The sequence below is a fragment of the Pelmatolapia mariae genome, linkage group LG1 (assembly GCF_036321145.2).
Source record: "Pelmatolapia mariae isolate MD_Pm_ZW linkage group LG1, Pm_UMD_F_2, whole genome shotgun sequence".
Lineage (NCBI taxonomy): Eukaryota > Metazoa > Chordata > Actinopteri > Cichliformes > Cichlidae > Pelmatolapia > Pelmatolapia mariae.
In genome coordinates this window covers 4089014-4112220 of record NC_086227.1, presented here as the reverse complement: position 1 = coordinate 4112220, position 23207 = coordinate 4089014, and the positions used below count along the sequence as shown (strand labels likewise).

General features: G+C 40.7%; 1 protein-coding gene across 1 annotated transcript; it reads left to right on the top strand.

Annotated features, from left to right (window-relative positions):
- Positions 1 to 5499: 5499 nt before the first annotated feature.
- il16 (interleukin 16) lies at positions 5500 to 22950 on the top strand. Its single transcript, XM_063470421.1, has 8 exons — positions 5500 to 5579; positions 14989 to 16105; positions 17460 to 17602; positions 17819 to 17975; positions 20232 to 20333; positions 21860 to 22091; positions 22420 to 22548; positions 22706 to 22950. The coding sequence occupies exons 2-8, from the start codon at positions 15176 to 15178 to the stop codon at positions 22870 to 22872; spliced, it is 1860 nt and encodes a 619-aa protein (XP_063326491.1). The 5' UTR covers positions 5500 to 5579; positions 14989 to 15175; the 3' UTR covers positions 22873 to 22950.
- Positions 22951 to 23207: the final 257 nt, after the last annotated feature.

The following is a 23207-nucleotide window of genomic DNA, read 5'->3' as shown; positions in this document are numbered from 1 at the left end:
CACTAACCTGCTGATCAGTAGGTGACCTGCTCTACCACCTGAGCTACAGCCACCCGGTGGTAAATAAGAATAAACCCTCACTAGGTTTTGGATAAAGTGTACACTCACAAACCTGTCAAACCTGCATTTGAAACGCTGGCTATCATAGCACTATAGTGTTGCAACATGCCATTTGGTTTTTCTAACTAAAATAAAAAAATAGGAAAATAAATAGCACCATCATTGCCAGACCTGGCCCACATCTGGTTGACATACACCCTGCCATGACACCGGTCAGTCAAAAGTGCCAGCTTGATGCCGGATCCGGGCCAGACCTGTTTTCTATGGGCCTGGGCCACATAAACCAAACCACAATCGGGCCAGATATGGCATGCCATCACATAGACATTGCCATCATTGCCAGGCCTGGCCCATACCTGGATGACGTACCACTTACCATGCCAGAAGTCAGTCAGAAGTGCCAGCTTGACACCGGATCCGGGCCAGACCTGTCTGCTATGTGGGGAGAAGTTTAAGTATCTCGGGGTCTTGTTCATGAGGGAGGTGGAGATCAACAATTGTGCAATTGTGTCTGCGCCTATGTGTGAATGCGGGAACCGCGAGGAGTTTCGTGCTCTTGAGCCAGCCACACCTTCTGCTGATGGATCATTACCTGGGCACTATTTAACAGTGTAGCTTCAGTCGATGCTGGATCGTTGTGTGACAACAGTCAGTGAACCCCAGCTTGTGCTTTGGTGAACAGTGTTGGGAAGGTTACTTTTAAAATGTATTCCACTACAGATTACAGATTACATGCCCCAAAATGTATTTTGTAACATATTCCGTTACATTACTCAATGAGAGTAACGTATTCTGAATACTTTGGATTACTTAACATATTATCATGCTTTTTTAAAACTACATGAATGTACTATTGCTGTGTGATTTATTACTATTACTGAAGGTTACTTGCCATACCAACTAGATTTTTAGATCTTAATATAAAATGAGTAACAGTAGGTGGACATTAGGTAAAGCTGCACTTTTTGCAGCAATCTCGTATAGAAAACTATTCCGCGCGTATATAAAACGGGTCCGGGGCTCCGAACTGTAAATGTGTAAAACTGTAAAGGGACCTCTGGCTAATACGTCGGGCTCGTGTCGGGCTCGTAGCCGAAAACTAGCTTTACTTTGTTGTCTGGGTCAACTTTGCTAGCGAGAGACAGAGAGAGGCGTTGAAAGGCTGCTCCAACAGAACTTATTGTTTCGGAGGAAAACACGAACACGGTGTACAGTCGAGTCTTAATAGCTTACTTACAACTGGGCTCATCAGGCACTCTTTTTGGCTGCAGTGGTTATTATTATATTTACATGCTTCCAGCTCCCATTTCTGCTCGGTGACAGCTCGTACTTTTCCTTTTTCTCCCTCCCTCGCTCACAGACACATAACGGGTATGGCAGTCCATTCTCCCTGCAGCACGGACTACAGTGCCCATCAGGCTCCATTCTTTAGGACGATGCCTGTAACACTCTCTTATTGCCTTCATATTAAATCATTTTTTAAAACATTTCTTCACGTCATTATGATTTGAGCCTCTTGATGCGTGTTTTGCTTGGGTTTCCACCGGCATGGAATTACCAAAAATAGAGAGGGCATAGCCGAACATATCAAACAAGAAAAGACCGCCGTGTAATCCCTTTATTTCAACAAAGTAACTGTATTCTGAATACCACCTTTTTAAACAGTAACTGTAACGAAATACAGTTACTCATGTTTTGTATTTTAAATACGTAACGGCGGTACATGTACTCTGTTACTCCCCAACACTGTTGGTGAATCATCATTTCATCATGGTGAAAATAGCATTTTTGGCAAGTAGTGAAACTAATGACCGTGTCTTGTGTCCTATGTTCAGGAAACCGTGGGGACAGCATGTGAGGAGAGTCAAGTGGTGTTTTGTAAATATTGGTGTGGGAAATGAGGAATTTGGAATTCACTACACTGGGAGTCACTGGGTGTCACAAAGATCACGTTTTTGGAACTGTTTTTCACTGTGCATCGATTCACTATAAATAAATCCCATGTGCCTTAACAGTACCACTGTCACCATCGTGGTGAACCGAGAGCTGAGCATAAAAGTGAAGCTTTTGATTTACCGGTCGATCTACATCCCTACCCTCACCTATGGTCACGAGCTTTGGGTAGTGACCGAAAGAGCATAATCCCGGCTACAAGCAGCAAAAATGACCAGAAATGCTTCTCTGCTTAGGCTGCTGCCGCTGCGACCTGGCCCTGGATAAGTGGAAGAAAATGGATGGATGGATGGATGGATGGATGGATGGATGGATGGCGTGGATAGGTTATTGGACTTCATGGTAGGTCCATGTTTTGGCCGACTGCTTCTCCTCTGCTTGAGTCAGCTTGAGATGAGAGCGGGGGGAACACTCATTCACCAGTGTCACCATCGGTCTGCTCTTTGCTACTGCAACCCTGCACTGCCATGCCTGCTACCAACTCACCAGCCTCCACACGTGCCAGCTCTTCTCCATTGCTGCAGCCTACATCCCACGCCGCTCAGCTCTTGACTTTTGATATCCCCAGTGAACCCTTAGTTCCCTGTATTCCCAGCGAACCCAGAGCCTTCAGTGACTTCAGTGCCAACAAACCCAGAACATGTAAGGCCTCTTGTACTTGCAAGATCCAAAGCTCTGGGTTCCTCACTGTCTAAGGGGCAGAGCGAATAGGTCCCAGAGCCTGTGGGTCATACTCCAGCTGAACCTGAGCCAGAGTGGTCCTGCCACCTACAGCACCAGACTCCAGAGGGGTCCCTGTGTCACTGGCCTCCAGTGGCTCTCCAGTGCCATCCCTGTCAGCATTAGTAGGTCCCCGCTGGCACTGAGTGCCTCCTCAGTCACAGGAGGGTCTAACCTCCTTGCTGGTCCTCTAAAAAGCTTTGTTGCTGGCTTCCTCTCTTGTCTCCTGGGGAGTTCCATCTCCTCAGGGATCAACAGCATTCAGCAAAGCGATGGGAGCTTGTTTTTTCTGCCTCTGGCCTCCCGGGTCAGCACCCAGAGTTGCTCTGTCTCCACTGCTGGCCTCTCAGCTGGACTTGTGCTAAATTTGCTGTTAGTCTAAAAGCTAGCCCCCACAAGGCCCCCAATTAGGTTGGAAGCCTAATCTTAAAAGTAGAGAGGGTGTCTGTCTCCCAAATCCATTCTGGGTGCTAGTTCCACCAAAGCTGAAGCCTCTGCCTCCCATTCTACTTTTAAATATCATAGAAACCACAAGTAAACTATAAGTCTGAGAGCGAAGTGCTCTTTTGGAGTGATATTGTACTATGAGGTTAAGATAAGATTAGCCCTGATCATGAAACACCTTGTATGGGAGGAGAAGGGTTTTAAATTGGGAAGCCAGAAGAGAAATATGCTCTTTATTTCTAGTCCCTGTCGGTACTCTTTCTGCAGCATTTTGTATCAGCTAAAGGCTTTTCAGGGAGTTTTAGGACATCCTGATAATAATGAATTACAGCAGTTCAGCCTGGAAGTAATAAATACATTATCAAGTTTTTCAACTTCATTTTAAGACAGGATTTTTTTTGTAATTTTAGAGATGTTGTATAAATGGAAATAAGAAGTCCTACATATTTGTTTAATATGCACATTGAAGGACATATCCTGGTCAAAAACAAAACCAAGGTTCCTCACAGTGTTACTGGAGGCCGAGGTAATTCCATCCATTATAAGCATCTGGTTAGATACCATATTTCTAAACATTTTAGGGCTGAGCACAATAACCTCAGTTTTATCTAGATTTAGAAGCAGGACATTAGAGGTCATCCAGGTCTTTATGCCTTTGAGATTCCCTGCAGTTAACTAAATGGTGTGATTTCTGGCTTCATGGATAGATAAAGCTTGGTATCATCTGCATAACAGTGAAAATATATGCTATGCCTTCTAATAATACTGCCTAAGGGAAACATTTATAATGTAAACAGAATTAGTCTTAGCGTGAAACTCTGTGGGTTCTATAATTAAATTTAGTATGTAAAGTGGGCTCTCCACTTAAAAACATTTATGTGAACAAATTGGAGACTATTAGAAAGATATGATTTAATCTACTGCTGATCAATACCTTTAATACCTACAGCATGATCTAATCTCTGTAATAAAATATTATTGATCAAAATCAAATGCACACTGAGGTCTAGCAGGACAAGCACAGAGATGAGTCCACTGTCAGAGGCCATAAGAAGATCATTTGTAACCTTCACTAAAGCTGTTTCTGTGCTGTGATGAGTTCTGAAACCTTCAAGCTTAAATTGGGTGCTTTTTGTGTTTAAGAAGCAATTTGAATGATAAAAGCTGAGAGAGATACATTCATACAAAGCGTACAATGAGGTGAAAACCAGTTTCTTTTTTTTTCTTGTTGTTTTCTTGTTTTCTTGTTTTGCTATATTGGCCTTCTGCTTTGAGACATCCTTGTCTCATCGTTCATGTTTGTTTAGCAAACAGTGTCTAAGCTTAGTGCCCATATAAGGAAGTTGAAAACATGCATGCGAGATGAAACTGACAGATCACAATCGTTTCACTTCCACTCTAAGTTCCTACCCTGAAATGTATCAGCAGAAACGGCTGCCATCTTACTGTGCTGCCTTTTCTCAGTACGCTAAGCCTCTGTAAGTAATCATGTTTCTCTCAGTGCATTAATGATCCTACAGATGCAACAAGTGACCTACCATGTAACTCACTCCACTCCTCACGCCTCCTGCAGCTCTTTATCAGTATATAAAAACCCTGCAAACATTCTGGGATTACTCTTAAGAAATGTATGTAAAGAAATGTGACTTTCATTATTTTGCTACTGAAAGCATGCTGTGTGGTTTGGCTTTTAGAAATTTGAGGAAACCTAACCCTGTCATTTAACTTTATTACTGTGATTAATATCATTTGGCAGTAAAGTGCTTAATATCTACACTTTTACATCTGCTTTCTAATAAAGCAGCCTTTATTTGGTTTGTTAGTTGGAACTCATTGGATTATTAAGCGAATGGGGTGACTCTTGTTTAGAAGCTAGAGAAGGTCATCCACTAATGGTGGTTTGATCCGTGGCTGCTCCAGACTGTATGCCAAAGTATCCCTGGGCAAGATATCAAACCCTCAGTTCAGTTTATTGCCCACTCTGACAAACCTAGTGTGTTACTCAAGAGTGTGAAAGGTAAATATAATGGTTGTTGCTTTTCTACTCTACTTGAGTACTGTGCATAACAACTACAGTACAGTTATAGTTAAACAGCATTGTATTTTCCTTTTATTAATTCATTTAGTTTTTGTATTGATATCGCCATGTCTGTGCATACATATGTGTGTGAAGGTATTGATTCGAAAAGTCAAGTAACAGTTGCTCAGCTGAATGTCTGAACGGAAGTATGGTACGTTATTGCACCTCTCTGTGGTTGCTGCTAGAGAAGTTCTTGTGATACAATGCTTCCTGTTTGTGAAGCAGGAAGAAGAACGTGAACACTCGAAGACGAGCAAGGGTTTCGCTCATGCAGACATTGTGCTGTGCAGTGACAACAGTCGAGATACAGGACGGAGACAAGGTACTGTTACCTATTATTTATCCACATAAATGCAACTATAGAACAAGCTGACGATGCAATTGTTCCAAAAATGTTACAGCAAACTCAGCCTGGTACTGCGGTGATTAGCATTTAATCAGAAAGTAAAAGACTGTTCATTTCCTTTTCAAAACAGGATTTGTCTTTCTCTGTATAGTTTGTCATACAGGATAAATACATCACAAAACACACAAAACATCCACACACCCATAAGCACCAAACAAAAAGAAAAAGGTGTGACTTTATCCAGGGCAGCAGCAGTGCTCCTAATAACAGGTTCGAGCTGTACTAAAATTGTCAGTGATTGTCAGCTCCTTTCATTCTTCAAGGAAGAATATCAAATGAAAGGAAAAAGCTGAATCCTTGGACCCTGTAGTGAGGGGATCTGATGTTATGCTGTTATTATTATGGTCACAAGGTCATAATCATAAATTCTGTTATGTCTAGAAATAACATAAGGTGTGATTGCTGACACTAACCACTGCGTTGCCTGGCCAAGAAAAGGCCAGGCAACGCCTGCGTTGCCTGAAGATACTACACAACAGTTTATTTGCTTCAGAGCAGTGACAAAACATGCAAAAAATATGCAGCTTTTGTTATTCATTACTATTTAAAAAAAATTGTGTCTAGCAACAAAGATACAAGGAATACAAATTAGCTCACAATACTCACGAATGGACTCCAGTAAAATGTAACTCACGATAATAGATGATAACAACTTGTAAGACTCATGATACTATCCCACTGACACTACAGTCTGACAGTGAAGGTTTCAGCTGGAGATGCAAATAATGATCCTATTACAATGTATGTGATAGTTAACAAAAATAGATACTCTGTCTTTGATATTTCATTTTCAAAAAATGATGAAGACAAGCATTAGAATTTTAAGATTTTTTGACCAGTTTAAACATGTTGTCCTTTTCTGATAACTGCTTAGCTGTCAAAAACTATAATAATAACAAAGCAAAAGAGGAATGATGATACATGCGTATACAGCTTGGAAAAAATTAGTCTTGACAGCACCATACATACTTTCGTGATGACATCACACAATGTCAAAGATGTCAAGTAAGGATGGTTGTAAACACTTATGTACTCTATCAGTTCTGCCTGACACAAATCATGAGAATTTGTGAGAATCATTAGAATCACCTAATAATCACACAGCGATCATCATATTAGACAAAGCATTTCAGTAGAGCTGGGCAATATGGACAAAAATATTACCACAACATTGTTTTTCTGCATTGTATAAATTCATATTAGTATTCTAAGCTAGCATCTCTCTGGGTTGATACAAACTGAAAGAACATGTTAAGTTAACATAAACATTTTTAATAACTAATAAGATTTATTTTCAGCAACTGACACAAACCAAATACACAATTCTCTTAAATATTGTTATTTGTATACATGTTTTAAAAAATACACTCAAATTAACTGGCAATCAAACAATGTGCAGCACTGTTTAACAGTGCAAATTGTTTTGCATTGTTAAACAGTGCTGCACTGTACTGAGTACTGATTTGCATTGTTTTATCAAGTCAAGTCAGGTCAAGTGGCTTTATTGTCATTTCAACCATGTGCAGTGGTACAATACAGAGTGAATCGAGACAACCATGGTGATAAAATGTGTAGGACCAGCATTGTTTTGTGCTTGTGCAAGCATAAAACAACGCAAATCAAGAAATGGCTGATTACTAGCTGCAATTTCTTTTCTATCTCGTATATTTCCTCAAATAAAAATATGAGGCAGGGAGTTGTCCAATCTAACAAATACCTTTTCTCAATAATGACGCCTGTACGTCAAATGTGGAAAAACAAAAAACAGTGCAAAGTGTGCGTTACTAGCTGTGTTAATTATCTACCTTTAACTCCCCAAAATCTTCAAGCAAATGTAAATTTTAAATAAAAGTAAAAAAAAATCTGAAAGTTTCCTTTAAATTCAGGAAGTAGTTTTGAGAATGTTTGAGTATTTGTAGTACCAATAACAGGGAAATGTAGATATGTTTTGAAAAAAACAAAACAAAAAAACAGTGAAAATATGTCATAATATTAACAAAAATGTGTAATGATGTGTGCTTATTTTATCCCTGAGATAATGAAGAGAGAGAACGTGTTGCCTGGTCAGTTTGAGATGCCATATTTGTTTTCATTTATATGCTGAAATACAGAACTAAACTCTGCTGTCTTAGCTTATATAGTCTGTGTGTACCGTGTGTGTGTGTGTTTCTGTGAGTGTGAGTATATTTCACTGCGTGTGTGGATAGGTGGGTAAGAAAACCGCCTTAGTATTTTTGAAGGTGGTGAAAGTGGTTTGTCATGTTAGCGGACTTTATAAGGACCTGTCAGTGTAGATTTCCCTGCAAACTGGCTTTATCTGGTGGCTGTAGCTCAGTAGGTCAGTGGTTTGATCCCGGCTGCATGCCAAATAACCTTGGCCAAGATACTAACCCCAAGTTGCTCTCTGATACATCTTCTGGAGTATGTGTGTAAATGTTACATAGAAATCACCTACATAGAAAAAAGACTTTGTGAGAATGAGGTGAGTTGAATAAAGTGGGATTTATGATCCTGCAAATGTGTCCGTCCGTATATACTTTTTGATTGGACAGAGGGGGAGAGAGGTTTTCACCCACGCGAGACACATGGTGGGACTGAGGACAGAGTCCGTCTGATAGGGGCCACTGTATGGGGGGCCAGTTTTTTGGAAAAATATCTAAAGTGTCTTTAAAGTGTCTTTAACAGATAACCACACTCTCTAACTCTGAGTATAATGTGAAGCTAGGGAGCTTTTGTAATGTCTGTGAAAGTTCTCAGAGCAATTGGTGGACAGTCCCAGATTTTAAGACCTATTGAAGAAGCTTCCCGGATGAGAGGTGAAATGTTTTTAGATGCTTCCAAAGCATTTGACAGAGTTAATCAACTGAAGATGTTTGTTAAATTGCAAAGCAGAGGGGTCCCTGCATATCAAATGGATAAAGGATTTTACACTTTGGTATTTACATCAAACTATGCAAGTTAATTTGGGTACAGAGGTATCTGAACCTTTTTCTGTATCTACGGAAGTCAGACAAGGATTATTATTGTATTTGTATGTTGGTGATCTTGATGACCTTTCTGTCAAGTTAAATGACTGTAAGACTGATTGTATGGTGGGCAACCTTCTTATTAATCATGTACGTTGATGATCTGGTCATTTTGTCTTACTACAGTGCTGATTACTTAAGAGTTTGTGCTAGTTATGGTGCCCAGTATGATATTGTGTTTAACCCTAAAAAAAGAGTGTTATTGTGATTGCTACAACTAAGGAGCATCAGAAGCTACAGTGCAAAAGTATTCGACCCCCTTGAACTTTTCCACATTTTGTCACATTACAGCCACAAACATGAATCAATGTTATTGGAATTCCACGTGAAAGACCAATACAAAGTGGTGTACACGTGAGAAGTGGAACGAAAATCATACATGATTCCAAACATTTTTTACAAATAAATAACTGCAAAGTGGGGTGTGCGTAATTATTCAGCCGCCTGAGTCAATACTTTGTAGAACCACCTTTTGCTGCAATTCCAGCTGCCAGTCTTTTAGGGTATGTCTCTACCAGCTTTGCCCATTCTTCTTTGCAAAACAGCTCCAGCTCAGTCAGATTAGATGGACAGTGTTTGTGAACAGCAGTTTTCAGATCTTGCCACAGATTCTGGATTGGATTTAGATCTGGACTTTGACTGGGCCATTCTAACACATGGATATGTTTTGTTTTAAACCATTCCATTGTTGCCCTGGCTTTATGTTTAGGGTCGTTGTCCTGCTGGAAGGTGAACCTCCGCCCCAGTCTCAAGTCTTTTGCAGACTCCAAGAGGTTTTCTTCCAAGATTGCCCTGTATTTGGCTCCATCCATCTTCCCATCAACTCTGACCAGCTTCCCTGTCCCTGCTGAAGAGAAGCACCCCCAGAGCATGATGCTGCCACCACCATATTTGACAGTGGGGATGTTGTGTTCAGAGTGATGTGCAGTGTTAGTTTTCCGCCACACATAGCGTTTTGCATTTTGGACAAAAAGTTCCATTTTGGTCTCATCTGACCAGAGCACCTTCTTCCACATGTTTGCTGTGTCCCCCACATGGCTTGTGGCAAACTGCAAACGGGACCTCTTATGGTTTTCTGTTAACAATGGCTTTCTTCTTGCCACTCTTCCATAAAGGCCAACTTTGTGCAGTGCACGACTAATAGTTGTCCTATGGACAGATTCCCCCACCTGAGCTGTAGATCTCTGCAGCTCGTCCAGAGTCACCATGGGCCTCTTGGCTGCATTTCTGATCAGCGCTCTCCTTGTTCGGCCTGTGAGTTTAGGTGGACGGCCTTGTCTTGGTAGGTTTACAGTTGTGCCATACTCCTTCCATTTCTGAATGATGGCTTGAACAGTGCTCCGTGGGATGTTCAAGGCTTGGGAAATCTTTTTGTAGCCTAAGCCTGCTTTAAATTTCTCAATAACTTTATCCCTGACCTGTCTGGTGTGTTCTTTGGACTTCATGGTGTTGTTGCTCCCAATATTCTCTTAGACAACCTCTGAGGCCTTCTTCTTCTTCTTCTTCTTTGTGTTTAACGGCGGTTGGCAACCAACGTAAAGGAGCATTACCGCCTCCTACTGTTCCGGAGTATGGGTCAGACAGTGAGCTTACAATCTGGCCGTTTATCAATGCCCAAGTACGCGAGTACGTACTCGCGTTCTCGGTAATGGTAAATGGACTGGTTCTTATATAGCGCTTTTCTACTCTTTCTGAGCACTCAAAGCGCTTTACACAACTAATTCATTCACCCAATCACACCCATTCACACAGGCACTTCTAAGTTCTTAAGTGCTTAGTATCTAACATTCACACACATTCACACTCCGATGGATGCATCGGAGAGCAACATGGGGTTAGCATCTTGCCCAAGGATATTTGGCATGCAGCCTGGGATCGAACCACCGACCTTCTGGTTAGTGGCTGATCTGCTCTGCCACCTGAGCTACAGTGAGTATGTACCCGCCGAGAACGCACGGGAGTACGTACCTGCCGAGAACGCGAGCACGGACTCGTGGGCCGTTTCTCAATTCTCAAGTACGCGAGCACGGACTCGTGATTTGTACAGTCGGAACACCAGCGTACGTGATGATGTCACAGGTCCGGAGTTTTTACTGCCGTCCCCTCTTAATGTAACTGTGAGTAACATGTTATGAAGCTTAACTTTAATCACAGCCAAACCGGTTTACTCAGGAACAAATAAAACACTGAAATAAACCAAACATTAACATTTAGAAGTGATCTAAGTGACTTATATATCATTGTTAACCTCAGTAGTGAAACCTCTATTAATAAAAATAGTGTACATGTACATACGTGTACATACCTTAATAAAAACAAGCAGGTGAGATGTTAGAACGCTTTTATTTCTATTCTAGTGGACACTCAATACTATAGACAGCTGCTGGGGTTTCTTTAACCTGAGTAGTGAGACGTCCGCGAGCGGTTTGGGGGGGGGGGTTGGAAACGATGTGCCGGGAGTCTGCTGTTGAGTTTTGGACGAAATGCATTCTGGGATATTTAGCTGTCCCAAGTCTACACCGATGCATGCTCGATAAAACGGGCGGATCGAGAACACATCCGGGACTTTTTCGCGTTCTCGGCGTGATGCGTACTTCGAATTGGAACAGTACTTGGTCTCCGACTGATGACGTATCACGAGTACACGAGAACGCAAGTACGCACAAGTACGCATATTGATAAATGCCCTCTGTATCCAAATCAAACAAACAAAAACAAACAAAAAAACAACAACAACAACAACAACAACAAAAAACACCTTACACTCTTTCATAAACACCTATAGCCTTCAAAAACCCCACCAATTCCCTCACCTGTGCCCTACTACCCTCCAACACACTCTTCAGATTAAATTCCCCAATTCCCCGCTCCTTCAATCTATTCTGCAGAACTTTCCTCTCCACATCATAACCCTTGCACCGCAGTATTACATGCTCTACCGTCTCCTCCTCCTCCTGGCACACTCCACAAAGCCCCGTCTCATGTTCTCCTATCATCTGTAGTGTTTTATTCAATGCACAATGTCCCAGTCTAAGCCTGGTAATGACCACCTCTTCTCTCCTATTACCCCTATACAACCTACACCCTGCCACCTCCTTCTTAAAATGATACGAGTGCCTGCCCTTACTCCCTGAATCCCACCGCTTCTGCCACTCCTGAACAACCTGCCTCCAAACAATACCTTTTGCTTCAGATCCGCTGCTTTTAATTTCCATCTCAGTCCTATGTTTAGCCAACGCTCCTTTTGCCAACCTATCACCTTTTCATTTCCACTGATTCCTACATGAGCTGGCACCCAAAGAAAGTGAATATTGCCACCACAACACCTTATTCTGCTTATAGTTTCCAGAATAGTATACAGCATACCCTGCCTTGTCTTCGAACAAAATGATTGTAGACTTGAAAGAACAGCTGCTGAGTCAGAACATACTACCACCTGCCTGAGTTTTGAACACTCTATCCATTTCAATGCTACCAAAATTGCTACCATTTCAACCGTGTACACTGCCAGTCCATCCGAAGTGCGTCTGTTTATTTCAATATTTTTTGACGGAACTGCTATTCCAAACCCTGTAATTCCAGTATCTGGACTTTTAGCACCATCCGTGAACACATGAATACACCCAGGGTATTCATTCGAGCTGTGAAAATGAAATGCTGAAACAAGATCGACTCCTCCTTTCAATTTCCTCTTCAGATCCAGCAAGTACCAGTCCACAGGAGGGGTCTCCAAAACCTCTGAGGCCGTCACAGAGCAGCTGTATTTGTACTGACATTAGATTACACACAGGTGCACTCTATTTAGTCATTAGCACTCATCAGGCAATGTCTATGTGCAACTGACTGCACTCAGACCAAAGGGGGCTGAATAATTACGCACACCCCACTTTGCAGTTATTCATTTGTAAAAAATGTTTGGAATCATGTCTGATTTTCGTTCCACTTCTCACGTGTACACCACTTTGTATTGGTCTTTCACGTGGAATCCCAATAAAACTGATTCATGTTTGTGGCTGTAATGTGACAAAATGTGGGAAAGTTCAAGGGGGCCGAATACTTTTGCAAGCCACTGTAAATGTTCCATGATTTTATTCAGCAGACCAAGCATTGGATGTGGTGAGTGTAATAATGTGAATTGTTGTCTACAGGATGAGATGTGTTCCACAGTAGGTTGTGTTGCTACACGGACGTTTAACACAAGTAAGTGAGTGTTGGGCCAGAACGTTAGGCTGTATGTTGTTGTTGTACATGACAGAGAGTCAATCTGAGTCACATGACTTGTTAATAAATCTTACTACTCTGTTGGGCAGGAAATCGATATTCTGGAGTCTGTTGTGAATGAGACCAGAATATAACAGTGAGCAAAATGAAATACTTTTTTCATATCTTCAGAAGTGATCTTTCTGAGGATGATGTTGTGAAGTGACAGTGCTGGAAGTAGTACATGCAAGCTAATAGGTTGGCAGGTGAATTTTACATGTGCACAGATGATGTTAATTGTTGCCTATTGTACCTCTTTTTATACTATTTTTTTGTGGCGTAATTACAGTCGAGCCATAATGAAAAAACTACAGGTTTCTACAGAGATGGACATCCGCAAGTCAAATGTTTATCAACTTTTCATGCCTTACTGAAGAACTTTATGTACATACTTATGTGCCATTTTAATGAGTCAATTAATTCAGTGGGAAGAGCTTTGACAGTTAAAACATGTGGTGACACAAGGTATATGTCAAGCTTTCATAAACACTGGGCTAAGTGTCTGTATATTTTGAGATAGTTTTTTTTTTTTTTTATTTAAATGAAAAGGACCAGTCTTGTCTAAAATACAAGAAGGACTTTTGTGTCCTTCCTTCCTTATTATTTTACACAGGTGTACCAAATTTCATTCTTGTAGCTCATACCGTGTTTCCTTAGGACTTTCTAAATGCACAAGTTGCCATTTTGAAACTCTTATGTATGAAACCAATTAAATACGTAATATATGGCATATCTGTCCGGATTCTCATCATGTCTGTTAGAGTTTGCAGAATCTGTCACTGAGTTACAGCAGTCTCATGCTTCGTTTTAAGTGATCGAAATTTGGTGTGCTGCTATGACAATGTCCTTTCACAAAAACCTCAAAAGCTTTGCATTCCAGCCATTCCATTCACTGAAGATCATGTTGATCTGATGAAATCCCTACAATGAGTTTGTTAAAGTACGAGGCCCAGAAATGGCGAGATTTGTAGCCAAAATTAGTCAGTAGACTCAAAATGGCTGACTTCCTGTTGGGTTCTAAGACTCTAAGAGACTGTTTTGATTGTGTTGATAATCAATCAGTTGAGACTGTCAAATTTCAGATTTATAGATTAAACATAGCGCAGGGGCTGCTTTTTTTTTAATGTTGTAATTGTTTGTAATTTTGCAGTTACAAAACTGCAGGTTTTGTCACTTCCCAACCAAAATTCACTGAACCAGCAGCAAAAGAAGACCAAGACTGCACTTCATGTCTGATAAACATTGTTATGAATTCTCTCTTACTTTGCAGTTTTGCTTCCACCAGAATAAAATCCCATTTCCTGCACAGCTCTATCTCTCAGTGTACTTTGAGGCCAGTTTCCCATGCTTATTACGCACTGGTCTGCTGTTGTGTACAGTGTTGTCGGCTGCTGTTTTTGTTTTGTTTGTTTGTTTTTTCCCTAAAAACGACCTCTGACAAGAAAACCTAATTCCTGCTGTTCAATATGGGAGAAATTTGTACTTTCACAAATTATGCCAAACTGCAAATCCTTAGCTATGTCTCCAATAAAACCTCTGTAACTTTGTGAAAAACAGAAAAGTTTCTGTTTTTACTTTCTACTATGGAAATTTCATGTTTCTTACAACAGTTAAAAAACAGAAAAAGAAGAAGTTCAAAGATTCGTGCTGACAGATTTCTTTATTTACCACAGCAGCTTTTTCTTTATTATGTAGAAAAACAGTTAAATATGTAACTTCTTTAGATTGAGTTTCACTGGTCAGGCCCACTTGAGATCAAAGTGTGGTGTATGTAGCACATGTAAAATTAGTTTGACACCCCTGAACTAGATTCAAATTAAGTCTTATACAATTTGACATTACAGTGTCTACAGAAAAATTCCTTACAAAGAAGTTGACATACCCTAACTCTGATTCTAACCCAAGAGGTCTTTCTTAAGATGGTGGATTTTAAGATGCATCCACCTTTAAGTGAAAACTATTTAGATTTTGAGTTTGTGACATGAAATGTTTCAAATGCACAATAAATTATTTTGTTTTTGTCTGTGTCTTTTGTACAGGTAGTTCATCAGCTGTTCACTGCTCACAGCCAAAGAGAAAAACTCTAAAGAGACAGACCTGTGTTGACCACCCTATCCAAGAACAGCTTTGGGATCCCTGGGTTCGCGAGAAAAGCTGCCCGAGAATCACTACCCACACGTTACAGACAGTAGAGCTACTGTTAATGTACACAGCCTTTCTGCTACAATGAATGACGAAGAGAATGTCCTTGAGGTCAATGACACAGTCACAAATGTGACTTTACCTTCCACAATGACTCCTGAAAATAAATCTGAAACTCCTTCAGAACTTAAAAAGGCGCCTCCAGTGGCACCCAAACCTGCCTGGTTTCGCCAGAGTCTGAGGAAAATTAAGGATGATCAGGACCAGAAGACGCAAGCAAAACCATCAGAGCAAACATCTGCTGCAAGCTTCAGCAGAAACTTTGGTATCAGATCTGCATCATCTGCAACCAACCAATCGATCAAGCAAAGGATTCACTCTTTTGAGACTTTTTCCAGTCCAGAAGCTCCAGAAAAGGGGAGCAACAGAAGACCATTGGCTCCTTCAACAACCCTCTCTCCAGTGGAGAAGGGATCCCGAGCCCCTTGCTCTTCCTATTCTGCCTCAAATGGAGATAATGTGAAGAACAAACCTGAATTTTCCAGAGAGATCCAGTCCAGAGATCCAGCACCTAGTAAGGAGGAAGACAACATACCTGCCTCTGTTGCGCCCTGTGCCATTGCCTCAGCCAGCAATGAAGCTTGTCAACAAACAACAGAAAAGTCCTCTGAAGATGAAACTCATTTTAATCAGTCTACCACTGATTCCATGTATTCTCAGACTATCAACACTGATGTAGAGTCAGGGATAAATGATTATCAGTCTGCTCCAGTGCATGACAGCAGTGAAGCCTTACCCACCAAACTGGAGTCTGAGCTTGAAAGAGTAGATTCTGAGTGTTCTGAAACATCTATGAGATCCAATCAAACTGAAGGTCAAAATACCTCTGACTGGACAGAGGAGGAAGGAAAGCTGTCAAGGACTACTCGGAATGCTGCTCCAACCACAGAGAGTAACACCGTGAGCAACCCAGAGAGTGAAAGCTTGGGGAAAATAATTACCTTCAGTAATCAGGTAATCTCACACATGGGGGAAACTATATATTGTGTTTATTTTATATAGTCAAGGCTGAATATTCCCAAACTTGGGAATATTCAGCCTTAACATTTATCAGTACAATATTATTTTGTTCCTATACCAGCTTCGCTTACATGTGAAAATGGACAGATACACAAATCAACAATCTTTTTGTGGTGTTTGAGAGTAGGAGTGAGTGTCTTTGTATTTTTGTTTGTTACGAAATGTACTTGATAATGAGGGGTGGGAAGTCATTATAGCACTCCCCAGGAGCCAGAGGCAGACAGAGAAAGATCCAGGCCATCCATAGCCCCAGGAGTACAGAAGACATAAGGCCACACATATTGGCTGTGTGTCCATCCCAGCAGGAAAAGGAGGGAGGCCCCAGTTGGGGTACCCACGGCCTAAGAGTGAGAGTCTCAATGAACCACAGGCGACAGGCAGTTGACCCCATCAGAGGCCCAACACCCTGGCACGAACCACCTGGCACTTTCTACAGGACTGGATATAAAACTATTATGTAAAAGTCCAGAGCCTCTGCGCTTTATCTGAGGATGTTGGGAAGTGACTCTACTATCACACAAAGCAAACATCAGTATAACAGTGTTCCTAAAGTGCTGGGTTTGTTCATCTACAGTAGAGAAGGAGATTTCTCTCTGAGGGAGCCCCTGGTGAAGATTATGAATCCTAGTTGATCCCTGGGATGAGCTCCAGTTTTCCTGATGTTTCTGAAGTGATTTCTCTCAGTGGGTCAATGGAACATCTGACACAGGGCAGGTGTGATTAAGGAAAGGGAGGAAGTTTCTTCAACCTCTGCACCCAACAAACCCAGCTTGGTTGTAATGGTCTCCTTCACTCGTTTTCCTGCAGGGTGAATGTATGTTGTGTATCTGTTGTGTATGCTGTTACACCCCAGCCTAGAGGAAACCAGAGAGCAACACAAAAAGACATTGCACCTGCTTCCTGGTCCCAAGGAAAGACCAAGGCTGCCACAGAGTTTGCAGTTTTACAACAACCAAATATTTTATTAGTCTGGTGGGCATCACCAAAACAACAAACAAAAAGCTCTAGAAATGAAACAAAACTAACTTACCTATCATGAGGAATCCAAAAGAAAATACAGGCCTCTTACCTGTCCCCCTAACCTAAACAGAAGAATGGGTTTTGAAAGAAAAAGGCTTCCCACCCCCATAGCTTCTACATAAATCAGAAAAGGTCGATTTACAATATACAGATTCAAAATATTTGTTGGACTTTCCAGTGTATTTGTCTTTGTATGTTTACAGTTTCACCACAAAAATAACATGATTTTAAATTTGTGTCAGTCTGATTTAGTGTGTTTTTGTTACAGGTGTCACAGGCATTGATGTGCTCTTTGACCATCTCTGGAGGTAATCCTTCCTCCACAAACCTGCAGGACACTTCTTCACTGGACTCCATTAACCAGCAGGAGTCTGATCTAGCCTTGGACACAGGCAGAGGATTCTCTTTCAGGTATCACTTCAGTTGAGACATGTGGACATGCAAAATGCACTGCTTTGTTATTTAACTTTTGTTCTCAAGGAATTTGGCTTAAGTTAACAAATACTCCCAGTTTAATCAAAGAAGCAGTAGTTAATTTTTAAAAACATGTTAAATAGAGCACAGTTCTATGCTTGTGCTCACCTGACACTCCTCAGATCTAATGCCTTTCTGTCTCCATAAATACAGCCTGTTCACTTTGAGGGAGTGCATCACTGATCGAGGGGAGGGTGGAGTTCACAACGAGACTGCTTCTGTTTCTGCTTCTGCGCACTCTGTCATCTCAGCTATCAATTCACAGGAAATGATTCAGGAAGTTGAGGCTTTAGATGAAGAAACATTGAAGGTAAAATAAATAAATAAACATGTCGTATATCACAGTTCCATTAATTCACAACATCTTTAGAGACAAGTTGTAAAAATTGTAAGAGATTAACATTTTCAATTATACATCATGAAGTAACAAAATGTAACTTTAGTAATGGAGACAAAAAAAGACTGAAATAAAGTATCTTCCTCCCAATTTTCTGTAATTAAATCCAACCCACCACGGCTTCCTGCTAAACAACAACCGAAAGGAACAAAATCCTGTGGAGACCGGGGACATCTCCTGCACTGCAAACAACAGAGGGTCTAACCAATGATCCCATTTGCATACATCCTTGTGAATGAACTTAGGAAAAATTAACTTTAAAGTCTTATTCAGTTCCTTCACCACCCTGTCAGTCTGCGGGTGGTAGATGCTGACCAGAACAGATTTAATGCCCAGTAATTCATACAGTTCCTTGAGAGGCGGAAATGGTGCGCTCAAGTGCTTGCTCCAAGGGGGTCATTTGATTGATGTTGGGGTTTTCTCTGTATTGTTATAGGGTCTTTATCTTACAATATAAAGCATCTTGAGGCAACTACTGTTGTGATTTGGCAGAATATAAATGAAATTGGATCAAATTGAAACAGATATATAAGTGAATGCCTGCAAAATAAATTTCATGGCAAATGGTAGAAATCTGCCATGACGCCACGGATACGCCTTTCAACAAAAGCTCAAAAGCATCATAATTTAACATTACCCAAGTATGGGGCCAAATATTAGGCTGGTCTGATATTATCCCTAGGAGGAGTTTGAAAATGTGTGACCACAGGAAATGATAAAATTGGTACTAAAATGTTATCTTTAATTCAAAATGGTGGACTTTATGTTAGGTTTGGGTCATGAGGCCATTGGGTCATTTCATCCAACCTGGCATATTACACATGTGTACAAAAATTCATTAACATTTACATAACATTAACATTTGTTGCCATGATGCCAGGTCTCTCTTGGAAATGAGATTTTTAATCTCAATGAGATTTTACCTGGATAAATAAAGGACTAATAAACATTGCTCAAACTGTGTGCTACATGTCTGTAGTACTTTGATAAAGATGTTGTAAGTGGCACTATTGAGCAATTTTGAAATGCCCTTGTCCAAGACCAATAAAGTACACATATTTTCACCAGGCATGTTGAAAGATAGGTTGAGGATTTAACATTTCTCTTGAACAATATGTTTGTCACTTGTGTGTATAAATAAAAAAATATTTTATTTACATAGCACCAAATCACAACAACAGTCGCCTCAAGGTGCTTTATATTGTAAGACAGACCCCACAATAACACATGCAGAGAAAAACCCACCAATCATATAACCGCCTATGAGCAAGCACTTTGGCGACAGTGGGAAGGAAAAACTCCCTTTTAACAGGAAGAAACCTCCGGCAGAACCAGGCTCAGGGAGGGGCGGGGCCATCTGCTGCGACCGGTTGGTGTGAGAGAAGGAAGACAAGATGAAGACCTGCTGTGGAAGAGAGACAGAGATTAATAATAATTATGATTCGATGCAGAGTGGTGTGGGATGAGGGATACTGAAAAATGTTAACAGATTATTCATGATTGATTTTGTTGAAGCACGCTGTGCAATTTGCCTTCTGGTGATGAATTTTCCTACATAATAAAATGCTGCTAGATTTTCTTTACCACACAGTATCATACATGCTCTAAATATGTTTGCAGTGTCATAGTTTTCTGGATTCTGCTATATCGTGTAGGATATTGTAGTTGGTGTGTGGAACAAAATGACAAGGATGGTTGTATTTCAAACCTGTTTTGAACCTTTTAAATTGGCCTCTGACAATGTATTATATTATACATATTTTAATATTAAATTATACCCTACAGTGAATCTTAAAAACTTTCCTGAAACTAAATATTTAAAAAAAAAACCTCAAAATTCAAATAAGCAAGTGCAACATTTCATATGCATAAATATTACATAAATATTTATTACATAAATATTACATATACACGTCCCTACACACTGCTCCCCGGGCGCCCAATGGCTGCCCACTGCTTCACTGAGTGAATGGGTTAAATGCAGAGAGGAATTTCCCCACGGGGATCAATAAAGTATACATTATTATTATTATTATTATTATTATTATTGTTATTATTATTATTATTACATGTAAAAATATTACATTTGAAAAACATGGTCCAGAAAATAGAAAAATGTGTGGATTACTGTTGAAAAAATGCCTTAAGTAAACCTACATCTTTCCACAGCAACTAGTGGACATCCATGTTGTGATTCTTCATAAAGACGAGGGAGCTGGGCTTGGCTTTACCATTGCTGGAGGGTCTGACCTGGAGAACAAAGCTGTTACTGTAAGATACACACTACACATTTATATTACTGAATTGTAATCTATTTTTTTTTTTACAAAATGTTATTTTGTCTAATGTGAAATAAAAAGCATTGCAACTGTATTCACTGAAAAGTTGGCATTAGTTTAAAATGCAGTACAAATAACGTGCAATCGAACCCTGTGAATATCCACTGAAAATAATGTTTAAAAGAAAAAATGAAACAGTGATTGACAGCAATCACAGCAAATCAGGTCATCGAATTGCAAGCCCACATCAACTGATTACTCAGCTGATATTCTGTGACATATTCAGTTGGCTTCACCAACAGATATTTCTGTCACATCTGTTGGTGATAATGAGCCATACCATCCATCCATTTTCTTCTGTTTATCTGGGCCTGGATCGCGTGGGCAGCAGCCTAAGCAGAGAAGCCCAGACCTCCCTCTCCCTAGCCACCTCCTCTAGCTTGTCCAGGGGAACACCAAGGCATTCCCAGGCCAGCCAAAACATATAATCTCTCCAGTGTCCTGGGTCTGTCCCTGGCCTCCTCCCAGTGGGACATGCCGGACCACTGTACCCAGGAGGCGCCCAGCAGGTATCCTTGCCAGAAGACTGAACCACCTCCACTGCCTCCTTTCAGTGTGGAAAAGTAGCAGCTCTACTCCCATAGATGCCCCCCTGGCAATCTCCTGCTCCCCTCACCCCTCACTCGTAAACAAGACCCCGAGATACTTAACCTCCTTCACTTGGGCAGCAACTCGTCACTGACCCAAAGTGGGAACTCCACTCTTATCCAATCCATGGCCTCAGACTTGGAGGTGGTGATTCTCTTTCTTGCCGCATCACACTCTACTGCGAGCCACTCACTCCAGTGTAAACTGGAGGGAAGCACCTGATGAAGCCAACAGAACCACATCATCTGCAAAAAGCAGAGACGAGACTCTGAGGCCACCCAAGTGGAAGCCTTCCATCACGTGGCTATGCCTAGAAATTCTGCCTGTAAAAATTATAAACAGATTTGGCGACAAAGTGCAACCCTGGCAGAGTCCAACACCCACTAGGAATGAGTTTGAGTGATTACCAGCAGTTGTATAAGAACTGAAAATGCTCATTTAAATTTTGAGTCTAATAAAAACTTTAATGAGGTAGTGAAGCTGTCATTTCAGGCTCTACTTTCTCTGATCCTTAGTGAAGGTAATAAGTGGAGTTGGGACTTCTCCTTACCTTGTAATTCAGCATTAGAAGGTCTTTACTAATAGATTCATTTATTCATATTCATATTCAAGTAATCGAGTAAACAAAATCTGTTCATCTGTTTACCAGTACTCCGATACTTACTCCAATCTAGTCAGGATTTGTGTTATCCACAGTGTGTTGGTCAAATCTGGCTTTATTCATTTTTATACCAATCTAACAAAACAACAATAAAACAAATATGAAATCAACTTCTCCCATACTGTGTTAAGGCTAGTTCTACCTGATCTATGAATTTGCCACTGTTTCCTGCTTGTGTCTATGTGTCTCACTGATTATCTTGTGTTTAGGTCCACAAAGTGTTTCTCAGTGGCCTGGCAGCTCAGGAGGGCACAATTCAGAAAGGCGATGAGATATTGTCTATAAATGGACAAACGCTGTGGGGTGTCACGCACACTGATGCCACCACTGCTCTGCGTCAGGCCCGGAATCTGAAGCTGGCTGTTGTTGTCATCTGCAAGAGAGTCGTGGAGGAGGGAAGAGAGGAAGGAAGCTGTAGGAGTGAAGAGCCAAATCCTGCTGGTCAGTCAGACAACTGGGAATCAATTTATTATCCCCAATTTATTTTAGCAGAAATCACACAACCATCAAGCAAAATGCAATACTTCCAAAAAATTGGGAATCTGTGCAAAATAAATAAAAACAGAATGCAAAGACTGCAAATATCATACACATATGTTTTATTCAAATATTCACAACAGAACACAGAAAACATCAAATGTTTAAACTGAGAAACATTCACAAAATGTATGCAGACATAGCTCTGCAGGTTTATCCAGGTCAGAATAGACATTTTTATTATCAAATACTATGCAGGCTACATATACTCTGTGTCTTTGCTGTGTGGCAGTGGAGGAATGGGGTGCTCCAATGAGTGTGGAGCTGGAGAAATGTGCTGGTGGTGTTGGCTTTACTCTGGAGGGAGGAAAAGGCTCAATCCATGGAGACAGACCTTTAGTCATCAACAGGATCTTTACAGGTGCACTCACGAAGCTGGCAGTATTTACAAAAACTTTATCATAAGTGTTTCTTTCGTAGTTTATTTTGGGAAAAAAACTGAGTTTGATTCCAAAAAATAAGAGCAGTAATTGTAATATTTGGACAGTTATTAAAAAAATGTCTTTTGGATATTTCAGGGGGAGCGGCAGAGCAGAGAGGTCTGCAGAGTGGAGATGAAGTGTTGCAGGTCCAGGGAATAAGTCTGCAAGACATGACTCGATTTGAGGCATGGAACATGATCAAGGCTTTGCCTGAAGGACCCATCACAGTGGTCCTCAAGAGGAGGCTGGGGGGTGCAGAATGACCGGCACAGCTTATGGGTGCTGATTGAAGTAAAAAACAAAAAAACAAAAACAAATACCCCAGGACAAAAAAAACAAAAACAACAAACAACAACAACAAAAAAAACAGCAGCATACAGCAGCCTCAGTAGCAAACAAGGACGCAGATGTTGGACTTTTTCTCTTTTTTGTTTTTTAAAAAATCTCATCAGGTTAATAATTCTTTTAGTTTTATACCAAAGACATTGTAAAATCTTTCATTTTTATGCAGTAATTTTGCATCTACTTACTTTGAATTTCAGAAGAAAATAGTGAAATTTCACAAGTTGTTGCTTTTCAATCTTGTGGCGAGAAAAAG